Raw genomic sequence first — 13,912 nt, 5'->3', positions numbered from 1 at the left:
GCATACAAACTAAACCCTGATATAGTTTGTCTGAAATGCAGGGTAAATGCCCAGGTCCTAACCACTGCCCCCCTCCCCCTGCCAAACATTTCTTCTTAGAAATACCAGGGAAATGTATGCCTCCAAAATTCTAACAACTCTAATTGCATGCTTTCAAAATCCTTTACATTAGTCCTTGATACAAACGTATTAACCCCTTCCTCCTAGGAGATACAAGCGCAAAATCAACAAAATTGTTTCAGAAGGTCCAAAAGGGGATGTGAGGGGCTGGGGTGGGTGGGTGGGGGGATTTTATGGGATCTGAAAGTTCAAGAAAATTGGAATAAAACTTACCGCTGAAGTCTGTAAATCTCAGTGATTAATGAAGGAAAAAAATCAGTGTCATAAAGAAAGATAGAATATAAATTAGGCTAATCTGTCAACCCCAGACAAATACAGAGGCAGAGGAAGTAGCGCTTCCGGTACTTTATGAGAGAGGTCTGGGCCTATCACGGCATGTTGCCCACTTGCAGCAACATGTAAACCATTCGGGTCTTCTAGACAAACATGTCTGCTAAAACATCGTACAAACCTGTAGAGAAGAGAAGTTCATCAGAGCTGATCGATGTTCTGGACAGCTCAGAAACCAGCACTGCAGGTAAATGTTCAACTATATGCTGATTTGCGCGTTCAAGGCTATGGAATCAATGATGCTCAAATATCATAAACAGACAAGATGGCATTTATCAGAAACCCCTTTTAAAGTGGTCGATATTTGCTTAGTGTTTATAAGCAGGCGTGGAAAACGTTGACACGATCTAAAAGTCTATTTAACAAATTAAAATGCATTCCAATCGATATTATTTTTAAACAAACAACCTTGAATTGAAATCAATACAACATCAATTTATTCGACGGCGGTTTGGTTACGTTTTTGTTTCGATGTCTGCTTTCGCACCTTATGGTTTTCTGATGCTTTTATTATGATTATGTGGTGGTAAGACTATGATCCCCCCTTGCGCTTGAAGCCTTATTTATCAAAAACACCTGGTGGAACATAAAATGCAGAGGAGATCTTCCGAGACCGGAAGGACGCAAAACACAAACAGCTGAAAATGGAAGCCACTGCGCAAGCGCGACTCTGTCAAGCTCCGAATTTATAAATTTTAGGTGGATTCTGGAGTGAGAACAAATGTTTTCGTGTTTTATTTGAGGATATCCTCCTCTCTATCGCAAATCTTTATGCTGGCCATAAACATTAGCGATCTAGTCGTCGAAATATGGCGGAAGGATTCAAATTGACGGCTTCTGGCTCGAAAAACGATGGAAATAGTGGTAGGTGTACAGTTCGCTAAAATCGTTAGGGAGAACGGCTAGAAACTCCCCTGTCAAACCCATTTTAATTTTGTTTATCGTATTATTTCCAAGGAATTTTAAACAGATATTCCCTTACTTAGAAAGGTTTTTTATAATCATCTTTATTTAACCTACTGAAATTTTACTCGCCTGGAAAATAACCTAATACTTTTCAGTTTCAAATTGTTGGGTTTCGTGTTTGTAGAAAATCTAATATTCTAAGGCACAATCATTTGCATTGATTTTCAACCCTCAAAACCACCGAGCGATAAAAATATCTAGTGTTTCATGGACTTTTGATCCTGAATGTTTGATTCAGACGAAGATGAATTAATTTTGGATGAAAATAAAGTTATCTTTTCTTTATGAACTCGAGACAGGTGCATGTAAACTAAATCCAAAGAAGCGTCGATTATTTGCAAGTTTTACACAATAACCCGGATTCATACGCGAAAAAAATCCAGTTTTCTTCTGCCTTATATATTTTTTTGAAAGTCTACATGTTAAATTTATGCCATAGAGGTAACATTGACTTACAAGATATACAACAACACAAAGTTGCAGGAACTTTTTGATGTAACACTTTCCAAAGAACTGCTTGGCTTTATCTTTAAATTTTTTATTTTAGGATTTGTAGCTTAGTATAATGCCTTAAATGTTGTTTGCAGGCGTACAAAATAATAAAGTTATTTTGAGAATTTGGATTCATGATACCCCTTGCATCAGAAACCCGGCCAGACCGGGGAAAGCCGGGGTCAAAGCCCGGCCTAAAAGCCGGGGTGAGCGCGGCCAGAAGCCGGGCTTTGGCCGGGCTAGCCAAGGGATAAAAAATCCGGGGAAGCCGCGGCCACAGGGCAAGCCCGGCCTGGCCAGACCAGGGAAACCGTGGTCAGGATATGGCCGGGAAGCCAGGCTTTAGCCAGACTGGCCAAGTACCTGGGCCAAGCAATATAAGCATGCTTTAAACTCAGAAAATTAACTTTTTGCAAACACTCTCTGACTCAATAAATGTAACATATATTTATTTTTATTCAGTCAACACTTTTCGGATGTTTACACTTTCATTAAATTCCTTTGCGCATTCATAACAATGTCTTAACATATATTCCTTGAATTGGCATATAAATTCAACACTTCAAAACTTGTGGCTAATGGTTTCTGACTCAGACATTAGGAAGAAACAGACTTAGCTGCTAGCTGTCTTCTGATGCATGAGATGAATGATAAAGTTCAGTTCTCTCTAGATTGTCCAGTTAAGAATTGAAGATTTCCTCGTTCTTCTTTTAAGCCTGTCGAAAAAATTAAATGCATTCCCGATTAACCTCTCGGTATTTTACTAACTGTGCACATGAACTTCATGAACAGTTTACTGAGCTTGCAATTAGATCAGTGCCAACAAGAAATGTTGGATAACATTTCCCTGGGAAATTCACTGTGAAAAATCCACAATCTTCAACAGTCTTATAATTTGCAACCTAAACGGTTTGGGGATTATTTCAATTCCTGAGCGAAATTATAAGCATGCAAGAATTCGTGTAACGGACGTCACACACACGGCGGAAAGAATTTCAATAAACATACATGATCCAACGGCTAAAATGCAGTTCGCTCAAATAAAGTGTTATGCTCCTGTAAATGCCAAGCCTTAGGTTCCATTAAAGTCCAGTCGGTTTTATTGGAGAAATACAAGCTAAGTTGAACCCTTACTCACCAAAGCACTTTGTAAACGACTGCTCGACTGCCATGACATTCCACCATAAACAAGGCCTTTGATCAGGTCCAAAAATCACAAGTTTTAGCACACTATTCGCCATTTACAAAGCAAAACCTGTTTTCTATACATACTGTAAGCGAAATAACATATACTGGCTCCTTTAACAATTTAGAATACAAAACATCTTCTCACGAACGATCGACAACAGCAAGAGATAAATTCAAAACAGAACGGGCGCCAAAAGTAACGATTCAGCGTGACAATAGTCACGTGGGAAGTCACATGGGATGATTTGCGTAACGTGATTGGTTTCTCAACAAAAGTCCGCTGGAGGGTTGAACTGCGGTCTCAATGGTAATGGCGGTGCAGTCACAGGAATCAAGCGAAGCTTTCTGTTTGTTGTAATGTCATTCTTGTGAAGTATTCAAGGTTTACAAAGTAATAAATGGTGAGAATGGAACACACATCGAGTGGTCAGTTTATCCGCCAAGGTTTTCGAGAATTCGAAGGGTGGAATTCCTTACTTCATTTGCGATGCAGGCGATACTGGTGAGAATGCAAAATGGACTCCGCAGTCTAAAATTTGTTATCTCAATCTCGGTAAGCAATGTTTTTGCTGTGAAATAATGCTCATTTTTTATTTTAAGTGTTTGAGTTAATAGAATTTCCAAAAATTCAATGACAGAAATCCATTAGGCTTAAAATTGGTATTCATTTGAATACATGAGTTGAGTATTTAATTTGAAAATATTTAAGCTCCTATAGAAATCCCAAGAATTTCTTGGAACTCCCAGAAAGCAAAAAATTTATTTCCCATTTTAAATGAGCATTTCATGCAGCATAACAGTCCATTCAGTCACAGAGAATATTAAATAGAGATAACCTTTTCTAGTAAATATTAAACTGGAAAATATATCCTGAATATAATTCCTTTGCTAAAACTACAGTTTTGATGTGACACTTAGTCCTTGACTTTTAATATTTTAATTGACCCCTATTTTGACTTTGTCTGTGGGGCGTCTGACCATTGGTTTCCCATTAGAAAAGCCATTATAAAAAAATGGTCATGGAACTTTTAAAACTAGGAAAGCTGAGGATTTTGTGACCAAGGGGGGCATGAAAGCCCAGCTTTGGCCGAGCTAACCACACTTTTCAAGGGCCGCGCTTTCCTGGCAGGTCCGGCATAAAGGGGCATAAAACTTTCATAGCCAGGAAAGCCGGCCTTTAATGGCCAGGGAGGCCATGAAAGCCTGGCCTTGGCCATGGTTGCCACGCTTTTCCAGGCCACACTTTCCTGGCAAGCGTGGCATAAAGGCCGGAAAGCCCGGCCAGGCCGGGTTTTGCCAGGCTTACCGTGCTTTTGACCGCGCTCCTGATGCAAGGGACATCAACACCAATGAATGAAATAAACTATCTGCAAAGATCAGCTTCAGTAGCTGAACTGCATCTTTTTGTTTAACAATGCATTTGTTGAAATGATAGTCAAAGTTTGCTTTGGCATTTTGGTCAGTAAGATAGTTATTGGTATATAAAGGTATTGGATGCTGGCATAAATCCTCTAGGCCATCTTTGGTGAATAATGAAAGTTTAGATGTCACTGTTAATTAAAGGAATTTCCTTCATGTGTGCCGTGAGGTTTATACAGGCAAATACTGTGCCCTTGCTAGGCCAAGGGCCATACAGAAAATCAGTGGAATAATACATCTACCGTAAAATTCCGGTTATAAGCCCTGGGCTTATCCAACTTCGTAAGGGGTTTTGGGTGAGCTTATAAACGGAGGGGCTTATATCCGGGAGGGATTATAAGCGGAATGAAAAAAGCGTTTCGAAACGAGCCACGGGAGTGTTGATCGAAATACGTTTTTAAGTCAAAAACGCATAATGAAGCAACATTTAGCCCTGTTCAGTATACTGTCATCTGGCAGAGGGGGGCTTATATCCGAGAGGGCTTATAATCGGATGTATTTTTTTTGTTGCCAGATAGATGGGCCTAAAACCGGGGGAGCTTATAAGCGAGAGGGCTTATAACCAGAATTTTACGGTATCTGTGGGAGGCCTAATGGTTAGTGCATTGGACTCAGGATCGAACAGTCCGAGTTTAAGCCCTGGCTGGGGCATTGCGTTGTGTTCTTGGGCAAGACACTTTATCATCACAGTACCTCTCTACACCCAGGTGTATAAATGGGTACTAGTGAATTTAATGCTGGGGGATAACCCTGCAATGGACTAGCATTCCATCCAGAGGGAAAAGATATTAATACTCCTAGTCACTTCGGCCTGCTGAAGTTGGGATAAGCTTCGTTTTTAATTGGTTATCCGTATGTACATGCTGTAAGTAAGGTCTTGATATAATGTGCTTAAATAGCATTACAAAACCACCGTTGCCAAGCTACCAGCTATATACAGTAAACTATCTGTTTTAATTAATAAGCATTTTCTGTTATTGTTATCCAGGTCAAAGACCACAAGGATAAATGTGTGATTTTATTTTGACGTACACTGTAGGAGCAAAAATGCCAAATGAAATAAATTCAAACCTGGGAGACCATCAGTGTTGCTTAAAGGACCGAACGCAGCTAAAATTAGTGGGAAACTACTTGCTTTAATTACGCTCTTTTTTTATGTAAGAACCTCTTTAATAAGAATGTCAAGGCTGAAAAAAGGCCAAAATTTGAAAACATCGTAAGGTGCGCAAGGCTGAAATTTGGTTTTAAAGAACGAATTTTAATTTTCCTTTTTATTGCAAGTGAAGAATAATATACCCCGTATGTACAAAATGAATATATCTTAATTCAAATCCTGACCTAAAACCAACATTGATTTCTATCACTCAGTTAGGAATGAATTTACTGCAGTACCACTTTGTTTTTAAAATTGAAAAACTAAGAACAAATATAAGAATATTAAAGGCTCAAATCTTCAGCCAAAAATTAAACATTCTTAATATATAAAATAGTGTATTTTCAACAGTAATCCTGAGATTTGGCAACCTGTCTGTGGGGAGGGGGTCAGGGAAGGAAGACTGGGAGATTCGGTCTTGTATCTGGGAGACTCACAGTTAATGGGAGGGGGGAGGGTTTCCTTGGAGAATTGGCATATTATATATGGGAGTAATGTTTGTTAATAATTCCTAGCAGCATACATGTAGCTGCACAATTGTCTGGGTATTGTATTTGAAATTATCTATTTCCCATGTTAAACAATATAAATGCTAAAACAATGTGAATAGCCAACTGGCCAGCTTCCTGCCAGCTGGGATTCAAACCGTACTTTTTGTGTTTAATTTGCAAAACTTTGTCTTGCATTTTCAGTAACCTAAATTTTAACACAATGGTCCTAAGTATATAGTTTTCGTCAATCAAATAAAATTAAAAAAACCAAACAAAAAGTGTTGTTTAGGTACCTAAGGTTTGTGTGTATGTTGTGGTTAAATTTGCTTTAATTTGAACTTTTTCAAACCATTCTTTCCTTGTAATATGTTAACTCAGAAACAAAGGAAAATGAATTGAAAAAGTGAAATTTTAAACCATAAACAAAATCTACCCACGACATTTACAGTGTACAAAATTGTGTTTGTTTTCACCTAATTTTTATTTAATTTGTGAATACAAGAAACAGAAAAATTAACATAAGTGTCACACTAAGAGATAACAGAAAAACCTGTTGTCAATTTGATGATTAAGATGCAAAATGTAGAAACTGGTAATTCAATCATCCATCCTTTTCAGTGCATTTTAAATTCAGGTTTTAAACCAATTATTGATCAATTTTTTTGTGAACTTATACACATGTATCTGACCTTAGGGTTCTTCTGATCAGCGATATTCAAATTACATTATCTTCTTAAACATTGACATTTATGTCAGTTTCCTTTGTTTCTTCCAGGGCTCTGATTGGATGGTATTACTTTAAAAACAATATAAATTACTTATGCAAAGTTTGTGATGTACTTGGTAATGCTTCCTTCTTCTGCATATCTGTCTATTTCACACACTGGCTGATCAGATCATCAAATCGTAAATTCTTTTTTTTTTTAAAGCATACATGTATGATAAATCAAACCCAATTATGATTATATTTTTGTCTAAAGAACTCTGTAAATTGTATGTTTTCTTCAGATAGTGAAGGTTTAGGTTGAATTTACAATTTTGTACCATTTATATTTTATTTTAAATATTCTGAAAGTGTGTTATTTTGTGTTGATTTAATTTGACTTGCTAAATATTTAAATCAATTGCAAGTACATGTTTTGGCTATTAGTCTAGGGTCCCCAAAAGCTATGTAATATTTTATTATTGTTTAAAAAGAATGGTTTACAATAAGCATTTTTAGTGATAACATACTATGAAAAGGCCATTTCCAAGTTGTTTCTCTTTCTGGAAATGAGTCCTTGGTGAAGCCTTTCAAATGAAAAATAATGTGTTTAATTGGTATGAAAGTGACCCATTGACCATGCAAAAAATTATACAACTCATTTTAAATATAAAAAATGTTTTGAATCAGGACTCGTTTTTGAAATTAAGGTAAAAGGAACCCATCAACAAAGCCTATTTCTCAGTGCTGAAAGTAGGACTCACAGTTTTTGTCCGCAAAATTAAGATGCATTGAAATTAGAAGTGTTTATCATTAAAGTCTGTTGCCTGTGGTGTAATGATAATTACGGTAATTAAAATTATTGTTTATGCTAAGCCGAACAGGAGTCATTATTTTTATTTTACTTGACTGTGTTCTTTAATTTGTGGTATTAACCTCTTAGCTTGAAAATGATTTTTCTTGGTAAATCTATTGATCACTTAGAAATATCTTAAGAGTTATCGTTAAGAATTTTCAATCTGTATCAATCCATATAATTTTTTGATGATCATGGATTGACTGCTTTGTTTTTTTTTTAAGAAAACTATGGATCCCTTAAAAGTGAAGTTACTGATAGTACTGACGGCTCAGAGGCAGACAGAATCATCATTATCAATAAACCGCAGACTCAGCAGTTCTGCAACAACAAGATTAGGTGAGTCATCTGTGTTTATCATATTGTAAACATAATTTTACTTTCTTGAAGTACCGTATCTCTTCACTTGGCTTACAGTCAAAACACCTCAAGGGTTCCTGCAAATTGGGGAACTTTTTCACGTTATGCAAATTGGGGAACTTTTTCAAATTCTCCTGTGTCTGTTTCATTAATGAAATCAACATTCGAGTTTTGAATCGAGTCGCCGTTTAAACATTGAAATGTTCAATTCAAGAATGGAATATTGAAGCAAAGAATTAAATCAAATTTGCATTGATGGAATGATCATTAATCCACCCTTGACAGGAATGCTTGAGGTGTTTTGACTGTAAAAGGTAAAAACCTTATAACAAGAACAACCAATTATTATCAACTTACTAATTACCAGTAAGCCATCATTCAGGGTTATAAAAATATAACCCTGAAGGGTGACTTAGGGTGGCTCGAAATAGTTTTCATCTCCCCCGACAAGTTTCACAAATTCATTTCTAAATTCAGTTTGGTTTATCGCACCAGTGGAAAATTTGCCACAGAAATAAAAGAAACACCATTGATTCATTGCATCATGTTTGAACAGAAAACCTGTTACCATGGCAACTATATGATGCATTCAGTTCAGCCAAATCGAAATAGTTATATTGTCTTATTTTCAAAACAGGTCGGAAAAATCTTTTCAAACTGCAATATTATGTGTTATCATGACTGATCTTTAAAATATTTCAGTTTAAAATACTTTTGTAGGTCAGATTAAGAAAAAAACTACTTCTTGACTATTTGTTTTCTTAATTTTTTTCCTACCTACCGAATATTTTGAAAATGCGGTAAAAGTCACACAATGAAAAATTTTTGACATGAGAAGATCAGCATTTACGCATGTGCATCAAAAGTACCGTAAAAACTTGTGTATAAGCCGCACTATTTTGCCGAAATTTTTGGCTCAAAATCGTGGGTGCGGCTTATCTACAAGACCATTGCATGCAATATTACAGGGCATCTGACAGGATGCGGTGGTGCGGCCGCGTGGGTCCACATAAATCGCTCACACTGCATCCTCCGCATCTTATGGGCTTTTTTGCACATAAAACTAACAAATTGCTCCATATAAGCGACAAAGCAGCTCTTTACTATCCTCACAAACAAAAATTACAAAGAGACAGATCATTTTGAAAAAGTTTTACTCTCAAAACAGCGATGAAAACCACGCTTTTCGTTCGTGCACAATTTTAAACCTCCAGGCGTTCCATGTGTCTTTTGGCGATGGGCTTGGATACTAGTGCCTGGTTACTAAGCTTCTAACGCATTTTCACGAACACAGCGCAAAATTTGATGTAAAAACTGTGATGAATAAAGAAATACCTGTCAGCGAATGGCAGACAAAGATCAAAAATATCAAAGTTGGCAGAAATGATGTTTTTTCTATAAAGTTCTAAAATTCTGGGTAAGACTGAAGTATTTTCCGTTTATGTGTTTATAGTATATACGGTAATCCAGCATTTTTACGACTGAATTTTCAATGAAGGAGTATAGTGGGTAGCCCGACTTCACTCACATGGTTGGTCGGTTGGTTGGTTGGTCCATCAGCTGTAAACATTTTGATAAGAGAAGTAAGAGTGTAGCAAGGCGGCCGTAACAAGGCTATTTTTTAAGGTTTAACAAGGAAGAAAAAAGCAAAGAAACAAAATGCAGCTGAAAATTATGTGTGGAAGGTACTTGACTGCCGAAAAAGTGGACATTAAGAGCCGCAAAAGCGATGCAACATGCGATATTTGCATGCGTTACAAGCAACGCATGCATGAAACTGACACTCGCGCATTCATACTATACATAGAAGATTCCTCGCATAACATAATTTTCTATTGCAAAAATAACGCCAGAATTTTCAAATATGATAAACAAGTTTATCTTCCACATTAAGAGCCGCAAAAGCGATGCACCGATCGATCTCTTTCGTATGCTTACCTGAATCAATCTATATGTTCTGATATATTTATTTACAGCGTTATTACTTCACGGCTTACATGTAAATGCTTTTATTCTCCAATGTATACAGGAGCGATAGAATAAACAAACCATTTTAGTGCTGCGGGGTAAAAACAGAAAAAAAGGGAAAAAGGAACAGACACTTCTGGGTTTTGATCTCACAACCTCTCACCCTCCATCCTGAAACCTACACGACTGAGCTAATCGGACAATCTTAGTCACGTAAAATGAAAAGATCTTATATCAATGTAATAGACATTGTGGGGTCAACCGCCGATTGTCTGCAATTGTCACGCATGTTTGCTCATTTTTAGTGCAGAATGCACTTTTGTGATGGTTTGGTGGGCTGTCGTCTGCTAAACCCCTAACGCGCTAATGTGTAAACTTTTAATCGCCAATTAATTAATTAATATCAATTAATTAATTATCTCTGTGAAGGGGGTAGGGGTGGGGATCACCAGACCGGGTGCCCTTGGTAAAACGGGGAGTATATTTACGATACTTACAATTGAAGAACTCAAGGTATATATTTGTTTCAGAAAGCACTATGCTCTCCTTGTGGTACTATTCTTTCTGGAACAAAATACTTTGTGCTAAACGCATGCGCAGATCAGTGTACGTCACGAACATTGCGTGTTTCTTCTGCAGAAGGATTCGTGTAGACTCTGTGGCGCCAAGTTAAAACCACAAATTAATTGAATTAGACACTAAGGCGTCAAAGCAGTTCATGTGAAATAATTCTTGATATGGCAACGCTGTTTTCTTAGAAAAGGTGATCTAACATCTCATAATTAATTGATAATATCTGTTATAATCAATGACGCCTTGTTTGAAGAAAATAAATCATGTTACCATATCATCATGTTACATCCGTTGTCGACAGAAACAAAAGTATATTAAATGTTACATGTTTTTGACAAACACAAAAGTATCTCGTTTAATTGCTGTTTCAATATCAAACTGAAATTCAAGCTATCGAAAATTAAAATAACAGGGACGTGAGTAGAAATTTTGTATTAAAGCCTAACGTGGTGTGCTTTTCAATGCGGTAGAATTCCTGTAGAATCCGTGGCGTTAATTTAATTAGACTTAAAAGGCATCACAGCGATCTGCGAGAAAAACAACAGTATCATATTACATACGTCACTTCCTTTCCTTTGATTTGTTCTCCATCGATTGAACTAACCTCAGTTTTATTTTGTAAAACCTCCGCCTCTTTAGTGTTTGAACATGCTTTCGGGACGGTTCCGACATTTCTTGAAAGAAATCTTCACACTACGTGCTTCTCGGCTTCATGCTTTAGTGAGCGTGTGACGTGTTCACCAGACCGAGGCGAGAGCAAGACCTAGTGCACGAAATGCTTTAGCGACAATTTCGGGGGGAAAAGCCGCAATTTTTAGCAACAATTTCGGGGGGAAAGTCGCAATTTCGACATTTAATGCTTTGCAATTCATAGTTTGTAATTTTTTAGGTCTTTTTCTAAATGCTGAAGGGGACAATGCGGTATGTTTCTTGTAGAATCCGTGGCGTTAATTTAATTAGACTTAAACTCGTCATAGCAGTCTAAGAGAAAAACAAAGGTATCATGTTACAAACCTTTGCACGAAAAGCACAAATATCACGTTTGCTGCTTCAATAGTCTTTTATAAAACCAAGTTAGCGAAAGTTGACATAAAAAACAATGGGTTTAAATGATTGAAAACTTTCTTTACTAAAAAATTGTGCTCTTAGAATGTCAACTAATCGTGCGCTTGTGTGACGTTTCAATTACGGCAACCTTTTTCCCGGATGTATGTTGTCATGTCAGTGATTTTTTAGTGCAGAATGCACTATTGTGATGGTTTGTTGGGGCTGTCGTCCGCTAACCCGCTAGTGCACTAACGTGTAAACTTTAATAGTCAATTAATTAATTAATATCAATTAATTAATTATTCCTGTGGAGGGGGTTGGGGTGGGAGCACCTGACCATACCCCCCAAGTAAAACGTGAAGCACATCTACGTTACTTTTATATGAGGATCTCCAAGGTATATATGGGCAATTCCATGTCATGGACGTTACAATTCAGACTAATTTTTAGAACTTTAAAGTTGCATTGTCCAAGGATGAAAACAAGTTTTAAAACTTTTCATTGATGTACAAGTCTGTGTACCTTAGTGTGTTAATTTGATTATTTCTCTTTTCCAGTTGACTTATTTGTGCCAGAGAAATATTGAGAAAAACGACTCTCATGGACGTTACATAAAAATCAACCACGTCATTTAGTGCATTTGCATTACTTTAAAATTCCTGTGAACTTTCAAGCGTTTTCAAAATATCTTCTCCATGTCAATGTAGTTTAGAGATTGTGTTGACTGAAAATTTTGTTTTCACCACCATTATCTTTCACAGTTTTTCTTGGAGACTAAAAATGTAACGTCATGGACGTAACAAAAATTGTCATGGACGTTACAACATGTGAATTCTTCTTCAAGTTTACCAAATAAATTAACTTTTTTCAATTGTTGGGCTCTATCATTTGTAGTAAAACAATATTTCTTGGCAGTTGGAATTGAAATTATCTCGCTAGTTAATGTAACACCTGTGGAATGCTCATTTAAATTTTTGAGGACATTTCACGGTCCTTACATGACATATTAACCTGCATTTTCAGTAAATCTCTTTCCACAAGCTTGCTGTTTATCAACCCAAACCTGTCTTTTGGAAAAAACTGCCCACTGCTATACCGCCTAACTATTTTTTACCTTTTCCAAAGACTTTGATAAAGTTTTGCCTTTTTTTCAACATTTTTGCAAAAAGTGTAACATCCATGATATGGCGTCCATGACCAACTTTAACTGCACTTAGTTAAAAAATTTAAGAGTTTACCAGAGTTTTGTTATCATCAAAATGTTCATTTTTGATAAGTAACAAAGCAGCAGAATTTTTTTAAGAATCCTTCAAATAATAACTTAAGGAGAGGAAAAAAATGCACAAAATTTCATGGACGTTACGTTCCATGACAGAACTTCACATCGCTGTTGCTATTTTTTAAAAATATTTTGGATGAAGTCTTTATCAGTTATTTGTCAACACAAATGAGGGAATATTCCTAATATAATTGTTTGAATTCATAAGCATTTTAAAAGTATGATTTCACAGACATTGAAAATTATTAAGAAGGTAAACCCGTACTTTGGGGACCCCCCTAAAAACACTGTTGTCACAGACAAAGTAAAAGTTGTTTTTCTGTATACTATAACATGTCTACAATGCAGCACAGGTAATTATTCCATCTGAAATATCTTTTGAAAAATCTTGATTCTCATGTGGAATTGCCCATATTTGTTTCAGTAAAACCTTTGCTCTCCGTTTGGTACTACTCAACGTAATTTACACCAAACGCATGCGCAGATTAGTCTACGTTGTTTTCTAGAACTATCATGAACATCGCTTATACTGCGTGTTTGCGGTAGGCTGCAGACTTCTTGGCGCCAAGTAAAAACCGCAAATTAATTAAATTAGATTTTGAGACTTTCACAGCGCTTTCGTAATTAGGTATGCAAAAACTTGCACCGGGATTTTCGGCGTGAACACCTGACAACCAGGAAACAAATATCCTAGCTGTACTGCATTTTAAAAAACCTGTCGAAAAATATGTTTTTTGATTAGATTTGTTTCTTTAGTTTTTGAGAATCGTCTTTCGTGCAGTCTAAACCGTAACCTTATTAAATTAAACAAATGTCATCGATGCCGCCGTAAAACAAACAAAAAACAAAAGTTTCATGTTATCGCATTTTCAAGGAAGACAAAAGTATTTTGTTACAAACGAACAAAAGTGTCGTGTTACGGTTGCAAAGATTAGCGTAAGGAACACCTGGGAAAGTAGCCTGTGAA

The 13,912-nt window shown here is 36.6% G+C and overlaps 1 protein-coding gene and 1 long non-coding RNA gene across 2 annotated transcripts in view; one reads left to right on the top strand and one right to left on the bottom strand.

Annotated features, from left to right (window-relative positions):
• The first annotated feature begins 484 nt into the window (after positions 1-484).
• The window catches only part of LOC144653300 (phospholipid-transporting ATPase IA-like), a 49,913-nt gene continuing 36,485 nt past the window's right edge, over positions 485-13,912 (top strand). The window contains 2 exon segments of the mRNA XM_078513273.1: positions 485-637; positions 7,943-8,057. Of these exon segments, the coding sequence (XP_078369399.1) occupies positions 547-637; positions 7,943-8,057 (206 nt within the window). The 5' untranslated portion in view covers positions 485-546.
• On the bottom strand, positions 2,345-3,720 carry LOC144654648 (uncharacterized). Its single transcript, XR_013570958.1, has 2 exons — positions 3,047-3,720; positions 2,345-2,624 (listed from the first exon to the last, which is right to left on the bottom strand). It is a non-coding gene; the product is annotated as an uncharacterized LOC144654648 (long non-coding RNA).

Source organism: Oculina patagonica, chromosome 5 (assembly GCF_052425735.1).
Source record: "Oculina patagonica isolate OP01 chromosome 5, crgOcupat, whole genome shotgun sequence".
Taxonomy (NCBI): Eukaryota; Metazoa; Cnidaria; class Anthozoa; order Scleractinia; family Oculinidae; genus Oculina; species Oculina patagonica.
Note: the sequence above shows the minus strand (reverse complement) of the source record. Positions and strands in the feature narration are given on the sequence as shown.